Raw genomic sequence first — 13,918 nt, forward strand, 5'->3', positions numbered from 1 at the left:
AATTAATGGCAAGGTAAGTACCAATTACTCATACATTAGTTAAAAACAGATGCATGTGCTTAATCACAATCAACAACATATACATATAAACTAGGTATAGAACATTTGTGAACAACTAGGTATCTAGTGTGTGATTAGAGTATATCCACATTTTTTCATTTTATCTACACTACAATCGAAATAATGACATTTCCTTTTGATAAATTTCACTATAGCTCATTCTAATGAAAATATATGCAATAATTAAAATCAACACCTAAAAATGAATATAAAATGAAGTACCAATGCCACAATACCATTTATTGGGTGCAAAATATACACTAGTGCACTAAATTCTTATGCACCTATCCTTTCCTGATGATTAGTCCCTCAAGATCCATTTTCTCATGCTTACATATTATGTGTACTTGACTTTATTAATTGACAGTCACCTCTTCCAAGATCACCCTCTTAAGCTCAATGTACCCCTTTTGTAGACATCACATTTCTAAGCACATTTCCTTCACATTCCTAGCTTGAAATCACTTCCTAAGTCACACGATTCCTAACATTCTTTCTAGAAAAATCTCCTCATTCACACCATTTTCCACCCTTTTAGCCCAAAAAACATTTAGTTTTTCCACATGACCTTTGTTGTGAGATAATTTTAGTTCTACATGGTTGCCATCTTATTTTTCTTTGTACCATGACCTACAACTATTTGAATTTTACCCAATGTCACAATGTATTATTATACTATAACATATCACCCGTAATGATTCATGAATTCATGTATAAAATCATAAATAAATGTTAAAATGTTGTAATGGTGTGAGATCACTACTTGGTTCTTGATTAACTTAATTTGTTTTCCAACACCCCCTAGTTAGTTGTGTTAGATAAAAGAGGTGTCATATTTTAAGAATGAAGTGCCCTGATTAGATGAGTAAGGTGTATCTTTGCATGGATGGGTGCCATCCTTGTTATCCATGTGTCTCTCCTCCACAACATATATTCACTCCCCACACTTTGGCCTCATTGGAATTGTCAACAAATCATTACCAATTCATGATCTCCAATTACCATATAGAGATCATCTAGGGTTTTGTGAGTCCTCTTCATTACGTGTTCAAGTCCATCCTCCTCTTGCTACTTGTATTTCTGTACTCCTTTTTAATTTTGAATTCATTATTAGTCTCAGAAAACCTACTAATCTGCATTAGGTTCACCATTTGACAACCAAGGCTTTGTCTAACATAAATTAGTTACACTTGTCATGTTGGTTCATGATCCCTTGGAGCATTTGCTTGATCCCTCAATACCCTTTGTCCTTTTCTATCCACATTACTTTTCCCCATAAATGTAAGCTCCACACATTAGTCTCCACATCATATTCTGATTGGTCAAGGAGCTCTAACAATGGGAACCACTTTTACACCACCTCCAGCTAAGGCTCATCAAGAGAAACTTGGTATGTCCCTCACCTTGATTATATAAGGGAATATGGATACCATAACTCATGATGTATACTTCATTTTGTTTCATTTATTTCTTGTGTATTTTCTAGTTTGTTTTGTAATCATTACTAACTTATAACTAAATTAAAACATTATAGGTAAGTATTGAAAATCATCTTTAAAGTTCCCTTAATCTTTGAGAACAAAGGGTTTTGATTACACTCACACATGCATTGCACTAAATAAAAGGGATCTAAGAAGTTAACGAACTTTTGTTCCATTGATGGATGTAGTAAGTAGACTAGCCTAGGCACTAATGTTAACAAAGAAATGAAATCATTTGTTTCCACAATTTTCATCCCACATTGTAACTTTCCATAGTTGTGAATGATAACTACAATGTCCAATCACCACATGCATATGTAACAAGGTGATGATCCTTCGGTATCTCCCTTTAAACTAATGATTTGTTATCATATTTGTTATTCTAATAGTAATTAACAAAATGTTGCTACTTGCTAACCCTCTTGTCATACTAAGCATATAATGTATGTAAGATGCTTCAGGATTTTGGGAAGATAAGTCATATAAATCCCTGAAATTTGTGCACAACAATTACTTGAATGGAATTAGTACTCAATAATTTTTTTATAATCCAAGGCACTAATCATTTCAAAATGTCATTATACTAAGTATGAATCACAGGGATCTGTTCCAGGAGCCTAAATGGATACCATTCAAGAGGGAATTGGAGCATAAGATCCAACTATTGTCGAAATCACCATTTCCAAACATTGGGTTGTACGTCTGTAGTTTGTTATACAAGCAAGTGTAGTGAAAAAAAAGTTCAAAAACTACTGAAACAAGGTGTCATTTGATCAATTACATCACCATGTGGGTCACCCATCATCATTGTGCTAAAGAAGGACAAGACTTGGTGGATGTGTATTAATTACAAGGCATTGAACAAAATCACGCTTAAGAAAAGGTACCCCTTTCCCAAGATTGATGTTTTTCTTTAGCAATTGCAGCAAGAAAAATACTTCACCAAGCTCGAGTTAAAGTATGGATATCACCAGGTTCGAGTCAAAGAAGAGGACACTTGGAAGACTTCCTTCAAAACTAGGAAAGGTTTGTATGAGTGGTTAGTCATGACATTCAACCTATGCAATACATTGGCTACGTTTATGAGGTTAATCAATGATATACTACACCCTTTTATGGATTCATTTGTTATTGTCTATTTGTATTCTATACTGATATATAATGCTACATGGGAGGAGCACATCTCACATTTGACATAAGTGCTAGAGACATTAAAGACGCATTGACTGCTATCAAATCTCAAGAAGTGTGTGTTTTCGCATCAGTCTTTGGTGTATCTAGGGTATGTGATAGGTGGAGGAGAGTTGAAAATTGATCTTTCCAAGATGGAGGCTGTCATGAAATGCTTGGTGCCTACTAATGCTTCTGAGGTTAGGAGTTTTGTTTGGGCGACATAGTACCCGAGGAAATTCATAAGCTCATTTTTAGTGGTAGCAACACCACTCCACACCATAGCAACAAGTGTCAAGATTTTCCAGTGGGGAAAGAGTTAGTAGAGGGATTTTGAGGAATTAAATAAGACCAGTCAAGCACCAGTTTTGGCATTATCAAACTTGCAACAACACTTTAAAGTGGAGACAAATGTAAGTGGGTATGCTATGGGAGTAGTCTTGATGTAGGGAGGAAGGCCTATGTGATATCATTTTGAGTATTTCATGGGACAATTATTAACTACCTTGCCTATGACAAGGAGCTCTATGCCCTGGTGTAAGCTGTGAAGAAGTGGAAGCACTATCTAATGGGAAATGAGACAATAATATACACATATCACTAGCCACTATAGTACCTACAGGCCCAAAGTAATATACAATAAATCAAGCATTACAAGTGGATGGGGTTTCTACAAAAGTTTCATTTAGTCATTATGTACAAGATAAGGAAGCACAAACAAGTTGACCAATATGGTTTCAAGGCCACCCACATCAAATAGCATAGCTTCAGGAACTCTAATGCACATGGAGACATTCACCCATGATGCATACAGAGAGGCATATTCAGAGGATGTTTAAAGAAGTTTTTCAGCAGTTCTAGATCTAGAGTCATGTGCACGATGGCGACAACACCATTGACTATCATCTCTAGGATGGGTTACTATGCAAGCTGGATAATTGTTGTGTTCCTAAAGGTGAGTGATTGTAGATAACTAGAAAGGCTCACACCTCCAAGGTAGTAGGGAACATTGGTGTAGGGAATAAAGTGGCCAACTTGCAGAGGTATGTGCATTGACCGAAGATGCAAGAATAGGTAATTAGGTTCATGAGAGGATGCATTATTTGTTGTACCATCAAGCCTAATAACAAGAAACAGGGACTATATTATCCCTTACCTATACCCACTTATCCGTGGGAAACCATTTGCATGGACTTTGTGGGAGGCTTACCAACAACTAGGAAGGGACATGACTACATGTTCATGGTAGTTGACAAGTTCAATAAGATGTGTGTTCTAATGCCTTGTAAAAATACCATTAGTGTGTAAGAGGCAACAAAGTTTTTCTTTGGACATGTCTACGTGCACTTTGGTATACCAAGGAGCATTATTTTAGACATGAACATGAGATTTCTTAGTGCATTTTGGACTACATTATGGGAGAAGATGGACATGAAGTTGGAGAGGTCTACAACATTCCATTCACAGATAAATGGGTAGATAGAATTAGTCAGTGAGACTTTGATGCAACTTTTGAAGGTTTACAATGAGAAGCATCCAAACATCGGGGATAAGAATCTCATATATATACAACGCTCTTATAATAGACAGTCCACACTTCTACTAGTAAGTTCCCATTTTGAAACTTGTTTTGGATATTTTCCACCTTCACCTTTTGATATTACATATGGGCCAACATAATTGGTAGTTCCATTGGTTATAAATGTTCTTCCAAGTAGGTAGATTATTTTTGTTTTATCCTTGTATTATGTCCTTACTCTTTGGCCTAATACATGGGCCTTTAATATAACACATAGTCACTTAATCCCCATCCACCATCCACAACACCTAAATAAGGGGATTAATGACTTTTACAATATTTGGTTCTCTAGATAAAAAATTGGTTTTAGAATATTTCCTAGATGTCTTCCCTATTAGCCCCACTACTCCATTGAGATTTAATCCACTCGTTAGAAGAAAACAACTCCCTCAAGTCATTTGTATAGGAAATGAGGGATCATAATGTGAGGAATTTTGTTATAAATATGGTGATGGTATAACTTAGTAAGCTCTCAATGCCCTTGTTTTCCCTCATAAGTTTCAACACTTTCATGTGGTTGTAGATGTATTTGGTGATGCACTTGGTTTACAATGAGAAGCATCCAAACATCGGGGATAAGAATCTCATATATATACAACGCTCTTATAATAGACAGTCCACACTTAGACTACTAGTAAGTTCCCATTTTGAAACTTGTTTTGGATATTTTCCACCTTCACCTTTTGATATTACATATGGGCCAACATAATTGGTAGTTCCATTGGTTATAAATGTTCTTCCAAGTAGGTAGATTATTTTTGTTTTATCCTTGTATTATGTCCTTACTCTTTGGCCTAATACATGGGCCTTTAATATAACACATAGTCACTTAATCCCCATCCACCATCCACAACACCTAAATAAGGGGATTAATGACTTTTACAATATTTGGTTCTCTAGATAAAAAATTGGTTTTAGAATATTTCCTAGATGTCTTCCCTATTAGCCCCACTACTCCATTGAGATTTAATCCACTCGTTAGAAGAAAACAACTCCCTCAAGTCATTTGTATAGGAAATGAGAGATCATAATGTGAGGAATTTTGTTATAAATATGGTGATGGTATAACTTAGTAAGCTCTCAATGCCCTTGTTTTCCCTCATAAGTTTCAACACTTTCATGTGGTTGTAGATGTATTTGGTGATGCACTTGGTATGATATACAACCTTCTTCACACAAAATAGTTTGCTTATATCCTCCTAGATGAGGTCTAGGAATTGTGTAGCACATGACGTCCATAATGTGATTGGACGTTTTTCTTTCAAAAACTTACCAATGGAACATAGTTAGAGACAATATCAAAAATGATATATGCAATATTCTCCCCAACGACATGCACAACCAACTTATCCAACTCTGAAATAATAATTGTGTATCCTTTACCAATTAAAAACATATACAAATTTTAGAAACATGGGTCCTTGTGAGTTAAAAACAAGTATGGCATGAGACCTTCCATCATCCCATCTATCCCACATGATGGTGCATCTTCTTTTAGTCTGTGATGTTTTATATCCGTTCAAGTACTGATTTATGGATCCAACACATTCTATAAAAGTATCCCCTTTAGTCATTAAAACTCATGCCTTCAAATCCCTTACCATATTTTAAGGCCTTTAGAGAATTGAAAGGGACATGGGTGTCATATCACCATCTAGCCACACATTCAATTGTGTATTCTTTGTATTGCTTCTTCCAATGGCTATTGATTATGGACAAAGTGTTACAAGTAGGGGTTGTGGCAAGTGCAAAAAAAAACCATTAATCTTCTTCATCTTTAGTGTAGGGTTGTTGTGAATTGGAGCAAAATATCTAAAGGGTGCCCTACCAAAAGAGTGGAGGAGCCTTCACAACTAAACATATGGGTGCAATCTCTCTCTTTCTCCATACTTAGATTCAATCTATTCTTTCTTGACCATTTCTACTAGATATTAATCAATAGATGCTAGCATTTCCTATCTAATATTTGGGTAAACATGAAGGCATGACATCACTTACCCTCTTATGCTAGCTAAATGATCTTTCTCTATGAACCCACCACCACCATCATTTCCTTTTTATAATATTTGTAATATTTTTTCCCATTAGTCTCTTCACATTTGTTCCATGTAGACATGGTAAATAATGCCTCAAACAATGAAAACAAATATGCAAATGCAAAAACTATATTTAATTATTCTCTAAAGCAAAAAATCAACAACAAATTTATGAGAAATATAATAAATTTTTAAAATACTCATAACATACCTTTGAACGGGCACAAGTACAACCTGGTCTCAAATATTGTTCAAGATTATAGATGATATGTAGAATGTTGATGTAGATGCCAAATCCACCAAAAATAGTTACAAACAATGTTAAGTTAGTGCCAATCTAACTTTGATTCAACTCTTTTCACCATTGCTTTGTAATATCCTACTTACAAATTATAAAAGACAAATCTGTAAGGAAAATATAAGGGGCTTGTCATATATAGTGATAATTTAGGTTTTGGAGCATCATCATCAAACAACCCTAATATGGTGGACTTGACATGGACGCTAATGTGCACATGAAGAGTGCCTTTTTAATATAATCTCGCATCTTTTCCCTTCATTGAAACTTTCATTAACTACTCAAAATATGACTTTAACTAATTGTGCATCTAGCATTAGGTTCCTTTTGTGTGCAATACGTTGAGTTCTAACAAAACTTAGTGTGAAATTATCATTGGCTTTATTTGTGCACAATACATTAAGTTGTAAAATTATTTTATATTTATCCTTTTTTGAAAATTATCATTGTTGACATGGACTCAAAGGTCAAGAAAACTAAGAAGAGAAGGGTCAAACAACTCTTCCAGGTGCACAAGACACACAAGCTTGCTCCTGAGAATCAAGGATTGTGTTCTTAACTAACTTTGATGTCAATTAGCATGTGTTGATAAGTAAAAATAAAAAGAAGAAAAAAATAGAAATACAATAAAGGGAAAACAAAGTCAGACTTGTTTATATATATATATATATATATATATAGAGAGAGAGAGAGAGAGAGAGAGAGAGAGAGAGAGAGCGCTCCCAAGAATCAATGATTATATTCTTATCTAACTTTGAGATCAATTTCTACAATCCAATATGAGAGGGATGTCCCAAGAATCAATGATTATATTCTTATCTAACTTTGAGATCAATTTCTACAATCCAGTATGAGAGGGATGTGTAAATCCATCAGTGCTCAACCTCAAGTTGACACGTCCCTCTTTAAAAATAAATGTTCTTTAAATTAAAAAAAATGTGGATTACAATAATAAAAAAATGAAGATACGTGTTTTACCCTACATATTTGGATATCCCTATGAAATATCATAAACTTATATCAACTTTATAGAAGAAAAAAAAATTAACTCAAATGTTTAAAAATATATATTATATTTTCACTTTTGAGTATGAAAAAGTTGTATTAAAAATATTCCAATACATGATTTAAATAAAAATAAATAAAATTATTTCAGTACATAATTTAATTCAATCTCAAATTCATGCATATGTATATGGAGATAAAGTAAATGGAAAAATATTATATTGTTGGCCATAATAAAATATTTCAATGCAAAAGGACTAATTAAAAGTAAAAAAAAAAATCAAACAGAAAGATATATATAATTCATTTCATTCTTAGTATCAAATTAATATGCAACATTTAAAAAATATTATTATTAATAATAAAATTCAATGTAAATTATAAATAAAATATTTTATTATGGAGGATTAATTAATATTGAAGTATATTTAAAAATATATTAATAACAGAAAAATCATTTTAATGTGGACAACATAGTCCATGCCTAAAAAATTTAAATGTGTATATATTATATATGATTAAAGAAAACTATATATATATTATATATAAAGCTATTGGAAAAAATAATTTTTTGTAGTTAAAACATTTCAAGTAGTTTTACTATTTTACAGTGTGATCATTTTTTATGTATATTTTTTATCATTTTCTTTTTAAATTGGGTATGTTAATGGCAAGTTTAAGTGTGTACTGTATATAATCCATGCTCTGAAGTAACTTTTAAAACATTGAATCCATTTTATAAATTCAAAATTGCAATTTCAACAATGAAAAATGATATATGTGTGTGTGTGTGTGTGTGCTAATTACAAATTTAGTGAGCTTCTTGTCTGCAAATTTTTTATTCATTTTTTCTACTCTAAAAAAGGTTTGCACCTCAAGGTATTTGATCCCTCTCCGCCCTTGCTAGATCTATAATTAAGATGAATCTATACTATTAAAGGAAAAACAAAAACATATGAAGTTTTTTTATATTGTTGCTAGTTATGGCCAATCACAAGTTCAGTTTTCTTGGATTCTTTTATGATAAAACCTCTTGTGGTAAAGCCCCATAATCAAGATGTATGGTTTACTCAGTTTACTATAATATAGAGAAACACTTCAAAATTTCCTGTACTTTCATTTCAAACATATATATATAATCACTAATACCTTTCTATGATACTCGTTAGAATACAATTACAATTTTGACATTCTAAGAACATTTGCTACTATAATTTCAACAATATTCCATGTAACGAGGTTCCCTATCAGATATTCAATATTCCCAAAGACGTTGATAATTACTTCAAATCAACAATTAGATATTAATTGCAACAATATATTTTGCACTGTGAACTCTCTTCACTTTTATAGTGAAATCAAATCAAGATTTTTGAACAAAGGTGGCCCCTGACCCCTCAAGTGCCTGAAAAAAATTAAATTGAGACCTTCAGTTACTGTTTTAACTCATACAACTGCAAAGCCTTAAACCGCTCTCCTCCAGTATCTAGACATATGCTCATGAAGCTAGAAGTGCTGTTGCCCTGCACGATTCCTCCCGATAGGAAATATTATTCTGGGCATTTTTATATTATAGCAGCTGGCTAAGAACATGTATATGCAAAGGTTGACTGCACTCAGAGAGGCTAGAAGCCAAAAAAAGTAGTCTAAATGAGCTTTGTTCAAGTTGTCTGCAAACCAGCAACTTCTCTGGCTTCTGCAACTAAGCTTCTCAGTAACTGAAATAAGGATGCTGCTAAGGAAACTGCCAACCCCTAAAACACTCAGATACACAGCAATACCCAGGCTTTTCATAGTGTCTGGCATCTGATCATAAAAGTACTCTTGCAATCCTACTATTGTAAATACATCAGCTATGCCAAATAACACATATTGTGGAAGCAGCAAAGAAATGCTCAATGGAATTGTTGCATTGGGAATATCTACGAGTCCATTATCCTTTGCTGCCTTGATTCTTCTTGTCTCTGTTAACGCAGCAACAATCATTGACAGAGTGGAGATGAACATGCCAGTGCCTATCCTCTGAAGTAAAGTTAGGCCCCGTTCATTCCCTGTCAAGTTTCTTGCAATCGGAACAAAGATCCGATCATAGATAGGCAACAGTACAATAATAGATAGGCTAATAAAACACTGTAAGCTTGCAGCAGGAATCTCAAAGTGTTTTCCAATCTTTCTATCCATTGTGGCGCCCTGTTTTGTGAAAAATGTTGAAGATTGTGCATACACAACCCCAAACATCAAACATGACATCCAAATTGGTGACAGCCCAAGAACAGCTTTCACCTCTTCAACGTCTTGGACTGTGCATAGTCGCCAATTACGGGTTGTTTTGCACTCATAGTCTAATTCATCTTCAACTGTGGCTTTGTCGAGAAACCTGAAACTCAAGAATGAGGATATCCATCACAAATCTCTTGGTTCATTCAAAACTGAAAAGAACTGAGTACAACCAACAAGAAGCAAGAATAACAAGACTGAAATGAAACAAAAATAGGACTTAGGGACTCTTCCACCTTAGTTGTGGTCAGGAAGTAGAGATTCTGTGCTATATCGCTAAAATCTAAATTGTCAGTACACCCACCCTGCTTCCTACAGTATGATTATTTCAACTATCAAGAGCTTCAGAAATTACCATGTCACATGGCAAAGCAACTGTGGCTCCAATAATTTCAATTTGCAAAGCAACTGTGACTAGTTATTGCTTACCTGAACTGATCAGTAGGCAAATACTGTCTTCTTGACCCAAACTTCAAAACTTCTCTTTCTGCAGCGGCAGCCACTTTACTTTTTTCTTGATGAGAAGGAGAAACATTCCACTTGTGAAACGTTGCAACAAAGACATGTATAATTCGAGTGAGAGGACTACCGCTAGGCAGTTTATGCCGGTAAAATCTCGTCCCGCACAAGAAGATGAACAGAGCTATTGCCATAGTCAAGGTGGGAATGCCAAATCCCAGACCCCATCCAACATTGTCCTGAATATACACGAGTGCAGTGACTCCTATAAGACTACCAATGCATATACCACAAGTCCAATAGTTGAAGAATGAACTCTTATGCTTCTTCTCTACCGGGTAGTCCTCTTCAAACTGATCTGCACCAAATGCTTCTAAACAGGGTTTGTGGCCTCCTTGCCCCAGAGCAACCAGGTAGATTGAGAAGAAGAAAATCCCAATCTCATTCAAACTTCTCAAAGAGGCCGATAAGGTGACCAAAGTCAATCCCTGTAACAATCCATTTCATGCAGTGTTTGTTACTCAGTCTCCATTCACGAGGTTAAAGCAGAATTAAACAACTATTTTCAAATCCTGTTGTCCTTTTAAATAGGGGTTTAATTCGCCCAAAATATGCAGAAAAACCTTCTTGTATCCGTCAAATTTTGCACGAATTCATTGGCAAGCAATTGTACAGATACAGAATTATCAATTTCATAATATTACAACATTAGAAAAAATGCCAGTGGGGTGCCAGATACTGGAAGGTCAACCCAATAAGGGAGTGATCAACTTTGGCGCTAACAAAGGATTTTTCCTTCAAGATCTATTCATGGAAGGAACGTCCATGTTGGCTTTAGTGAGATGGTCCTGATTGACTTAATCCTGGGGGCCGGGGCAATCACATAGGTTCCATGCTGACAATACGAGGGTTACTAACTGTTTTTCTTGGATGGTAGGTTCGATAGTTTGGGAGTCCTGCTCATCCATGAGATTGATTTCGAACCAGTGCAATACACAGGAAGTGCTTTAACATACACTCTATCATCATCTATTTTACACCTAATGGGTGTGGTTCACTAACTGTTAAGCTGTCCATCAGTTCCATTTAACTGCCCTCTGCCCTGGCTGTATAGCATGAATTCAGAAGGATGGGACATTGAGACTGAATACAAATTCTGGGTTGTTTCGAGCTCCTCTCTCAGACCTAGCATCTGAATAGAAGGAAGCCCATTCAAACTCCTCATTTCTTGAAACATTTTTGAAAAGGAAAAAGTGAAAAGGAAATTACTTATCAGCGTCTAGCTGCTGTATGCCTAGCTGTCTAGTCTGAGTTTCAAAGGAATGAGATTCGGTGCAAATCTAGATTGTTTAAGATAAACCATTACCTCTCAAACCTAGCACCTAGGCAGAAGGAAGTCCACTGAAGCCCCTCAGTGTTTATTTCTTGAAGCACTTCAGAAAAAGTAAGAGGAAGCAAAAAATATTAACCAAACTTTAGCTGCAGTCTACCTTAGCTGTTTAACATGGGTATCAAAGAAATGAGATTGGGTGCAAACCCTAGATTGTTATGGCCAACTAGTTAGCTCTCGGGATATGTTCATAGAAAAACTTTGAAAATGAAAATAAAATACTAACCATCAAATAGATGACAGAAGACAGGGCAATGGTCCAATATCGACCCAAATATGAATCTGCAACAAAAGCGCCAAGGAAAGGAAGCATGGCGACCACACCAGACCAGACATTCACATTCTTTGCAGCAGTAGTGGTGCTCTCATGCATAACATCTGTGAGGTAAGTCACCAAATTTGAATGAATGCCTGCATAGGCTAACCTTTCTGCTATCTCCACTCCTGTGAAGAAGATCATGATAAAGCATATGAACCAAACTCAACAGCTACTAAAATATAATGGAATGTGTAAGAGAATATAATTGAAATTTTGATGATAAAACATTCGGAACAAACACACCAGCTAATACAATACAATTGAATGTATCAGAGGATAGAATTCAAATGAATTCATACCAATTATGAAGAGTGATGCTTTCCATCGTCCAGTATGAGCTCTCCTAACAGAGTGTCCATGGAAATCAACTGATCCATCTCCAACAAAGCCACTAGACGAGGAAGAGTAATCTTCTTCCATTACTGTGTGCTTAAATAGTTTTCATTGATTTCTTCTAATAATAACAACAACAACAGAGAACAACAACAACAGAGAGGTTCTTATAATAATAATAACACCAATAGAGAGTATCAATAGAGAGTATGAATTACATTAGTTAATTCAAAATTTTGACTAATAACCTGAAATGTGATTAATTCGAAAAACATTAAAATGTGATTAATTCGGAAAAAATTAAAATTAATATAGATTAAACTCTAATAATAACAGAAAAAAAATTAATATAGATTAATATAGGTTTTAAAGTGACTTTCATGACTCGTTAAACCTTCTCATCAACCTTGATAGGTGACAGGGAATTGTTTAACTGTTTTTCTTCTTAGATGCTATTTTTGGTCGTACCTTCACTGTTTTTTCCCATAATTTCATTTATCTTAATCATGTGTAAATCTAAAAATAAAACAGTTCAGCTACTCCCATACGCCATGACTAGATACATTGAATTATTGGCAAGTATGATGTCAATATCGATAAGGACTGAAAGAGTTACAACCAGTATAAATTCTCATGACAGTAACGAAAGGTGAGCAATCAGTGGAAATTTGGGCAGTAAGGAATTTAAGTATTTTTTCATAGGATCAAACGAGTCTCAGATGAAAATAAATTAATGAGAATTAGATATATGAAATTTAATCAAATATATCACATTCAAACAGATTTTTGTGAAGATTTTTTTTGTGAATGTTTTAATAATAAATAAAATATTTGTGAATTTTGTATTTATAAATATTTTAATGAATTATGAAAAATACTATAAAACATTGGTTGGACTTCATTTGGTACACATTTATTTCAATGAGATCAATTTAAATGTTGGTGATGTGGATCTCATTTGTCATTTTCACTATTATAGGGTTTACTATTAGTAAGTTGCTATTTTATATTTTGTACGAAAAATGTAATGTGAACACACATTTAATTTTAGTGTATCATCTAGTTTTTTATAAAGAGTGTTTGCTTAAGGTTTGATTTAAACATATCAGAGTTAAACATGTTATCATTCTAAGATATGTTCTTCATTATTCGGTTAAGACACAATTTAATGTAAAGGCCTTTCCTTTGCCACTTAGGTTGTAGTGCCCATTTGTATATTTGATGAATATTTTTTCTTATTAATATGAATAATGTTTTCCAAAATAAAATAAGTAACAATATACTATTTGATAGCAAGTGGTTGTAAATATATTTGGATACACAAAGCCATGATTTATCTAAATGCATTCAACATTTTATGCTAATATGATCATTTTTTGTGTTTGAAAGTTATATCATGATAATGTCTTGACCCTGAGTTTCCCCAAAATTAAAATAAGGATTGAGTACTATTCAATTTATGTATGATCAATACAATATCCATTATCTCAAGAGTCGAGTTTTTAAGAATT

General features: G+C 34.1%; 1 protein-coding gene across 1 annotated transcript; it reads right to left on the reverse strand.

The window, feature by feature from the left end:
• Positions 1-8,909: 8,909 nt before the first annotated feature.
• LOC149177380 (protein NRT1/ PTR FAMILY 5.10-like) lies at positions 8,910-12,554 on the reverse strand. Its single transcript, XM_089423399.1, is given in 5 exon segments — positions 8,910-9,201; positions 9,204-10,006; positions 10,336-10,853; positions 11,982-12,199; positions 12,374-12,554. Coding segments are annotated over 5 exon segments (1,734 nt in total). The 5' UTR covers positions 12,495-12,554; the 3' UTR covers positions 8,910-9,127.
• Between the last annotated feature and the right edge of the window lie 1,364 nt (positions 12,555-13,918).

This window comes from Pinus tabuliformis, chromosome 4_1, assembly GCF_031772625.1.
Source record: "Pinus tabuliformis cultivar Carrire ecotype Pingquan chromosome 4_1, CPIR1, whole genome shotgun sequence".
Taxonomy (NCBI): domain Eukaryota; kingdom Viridiplantae; phylum Streptophyta; class Pinopsida; order Pinales; family Pinaceae; genus Pinus; species Pinus tabuliformis.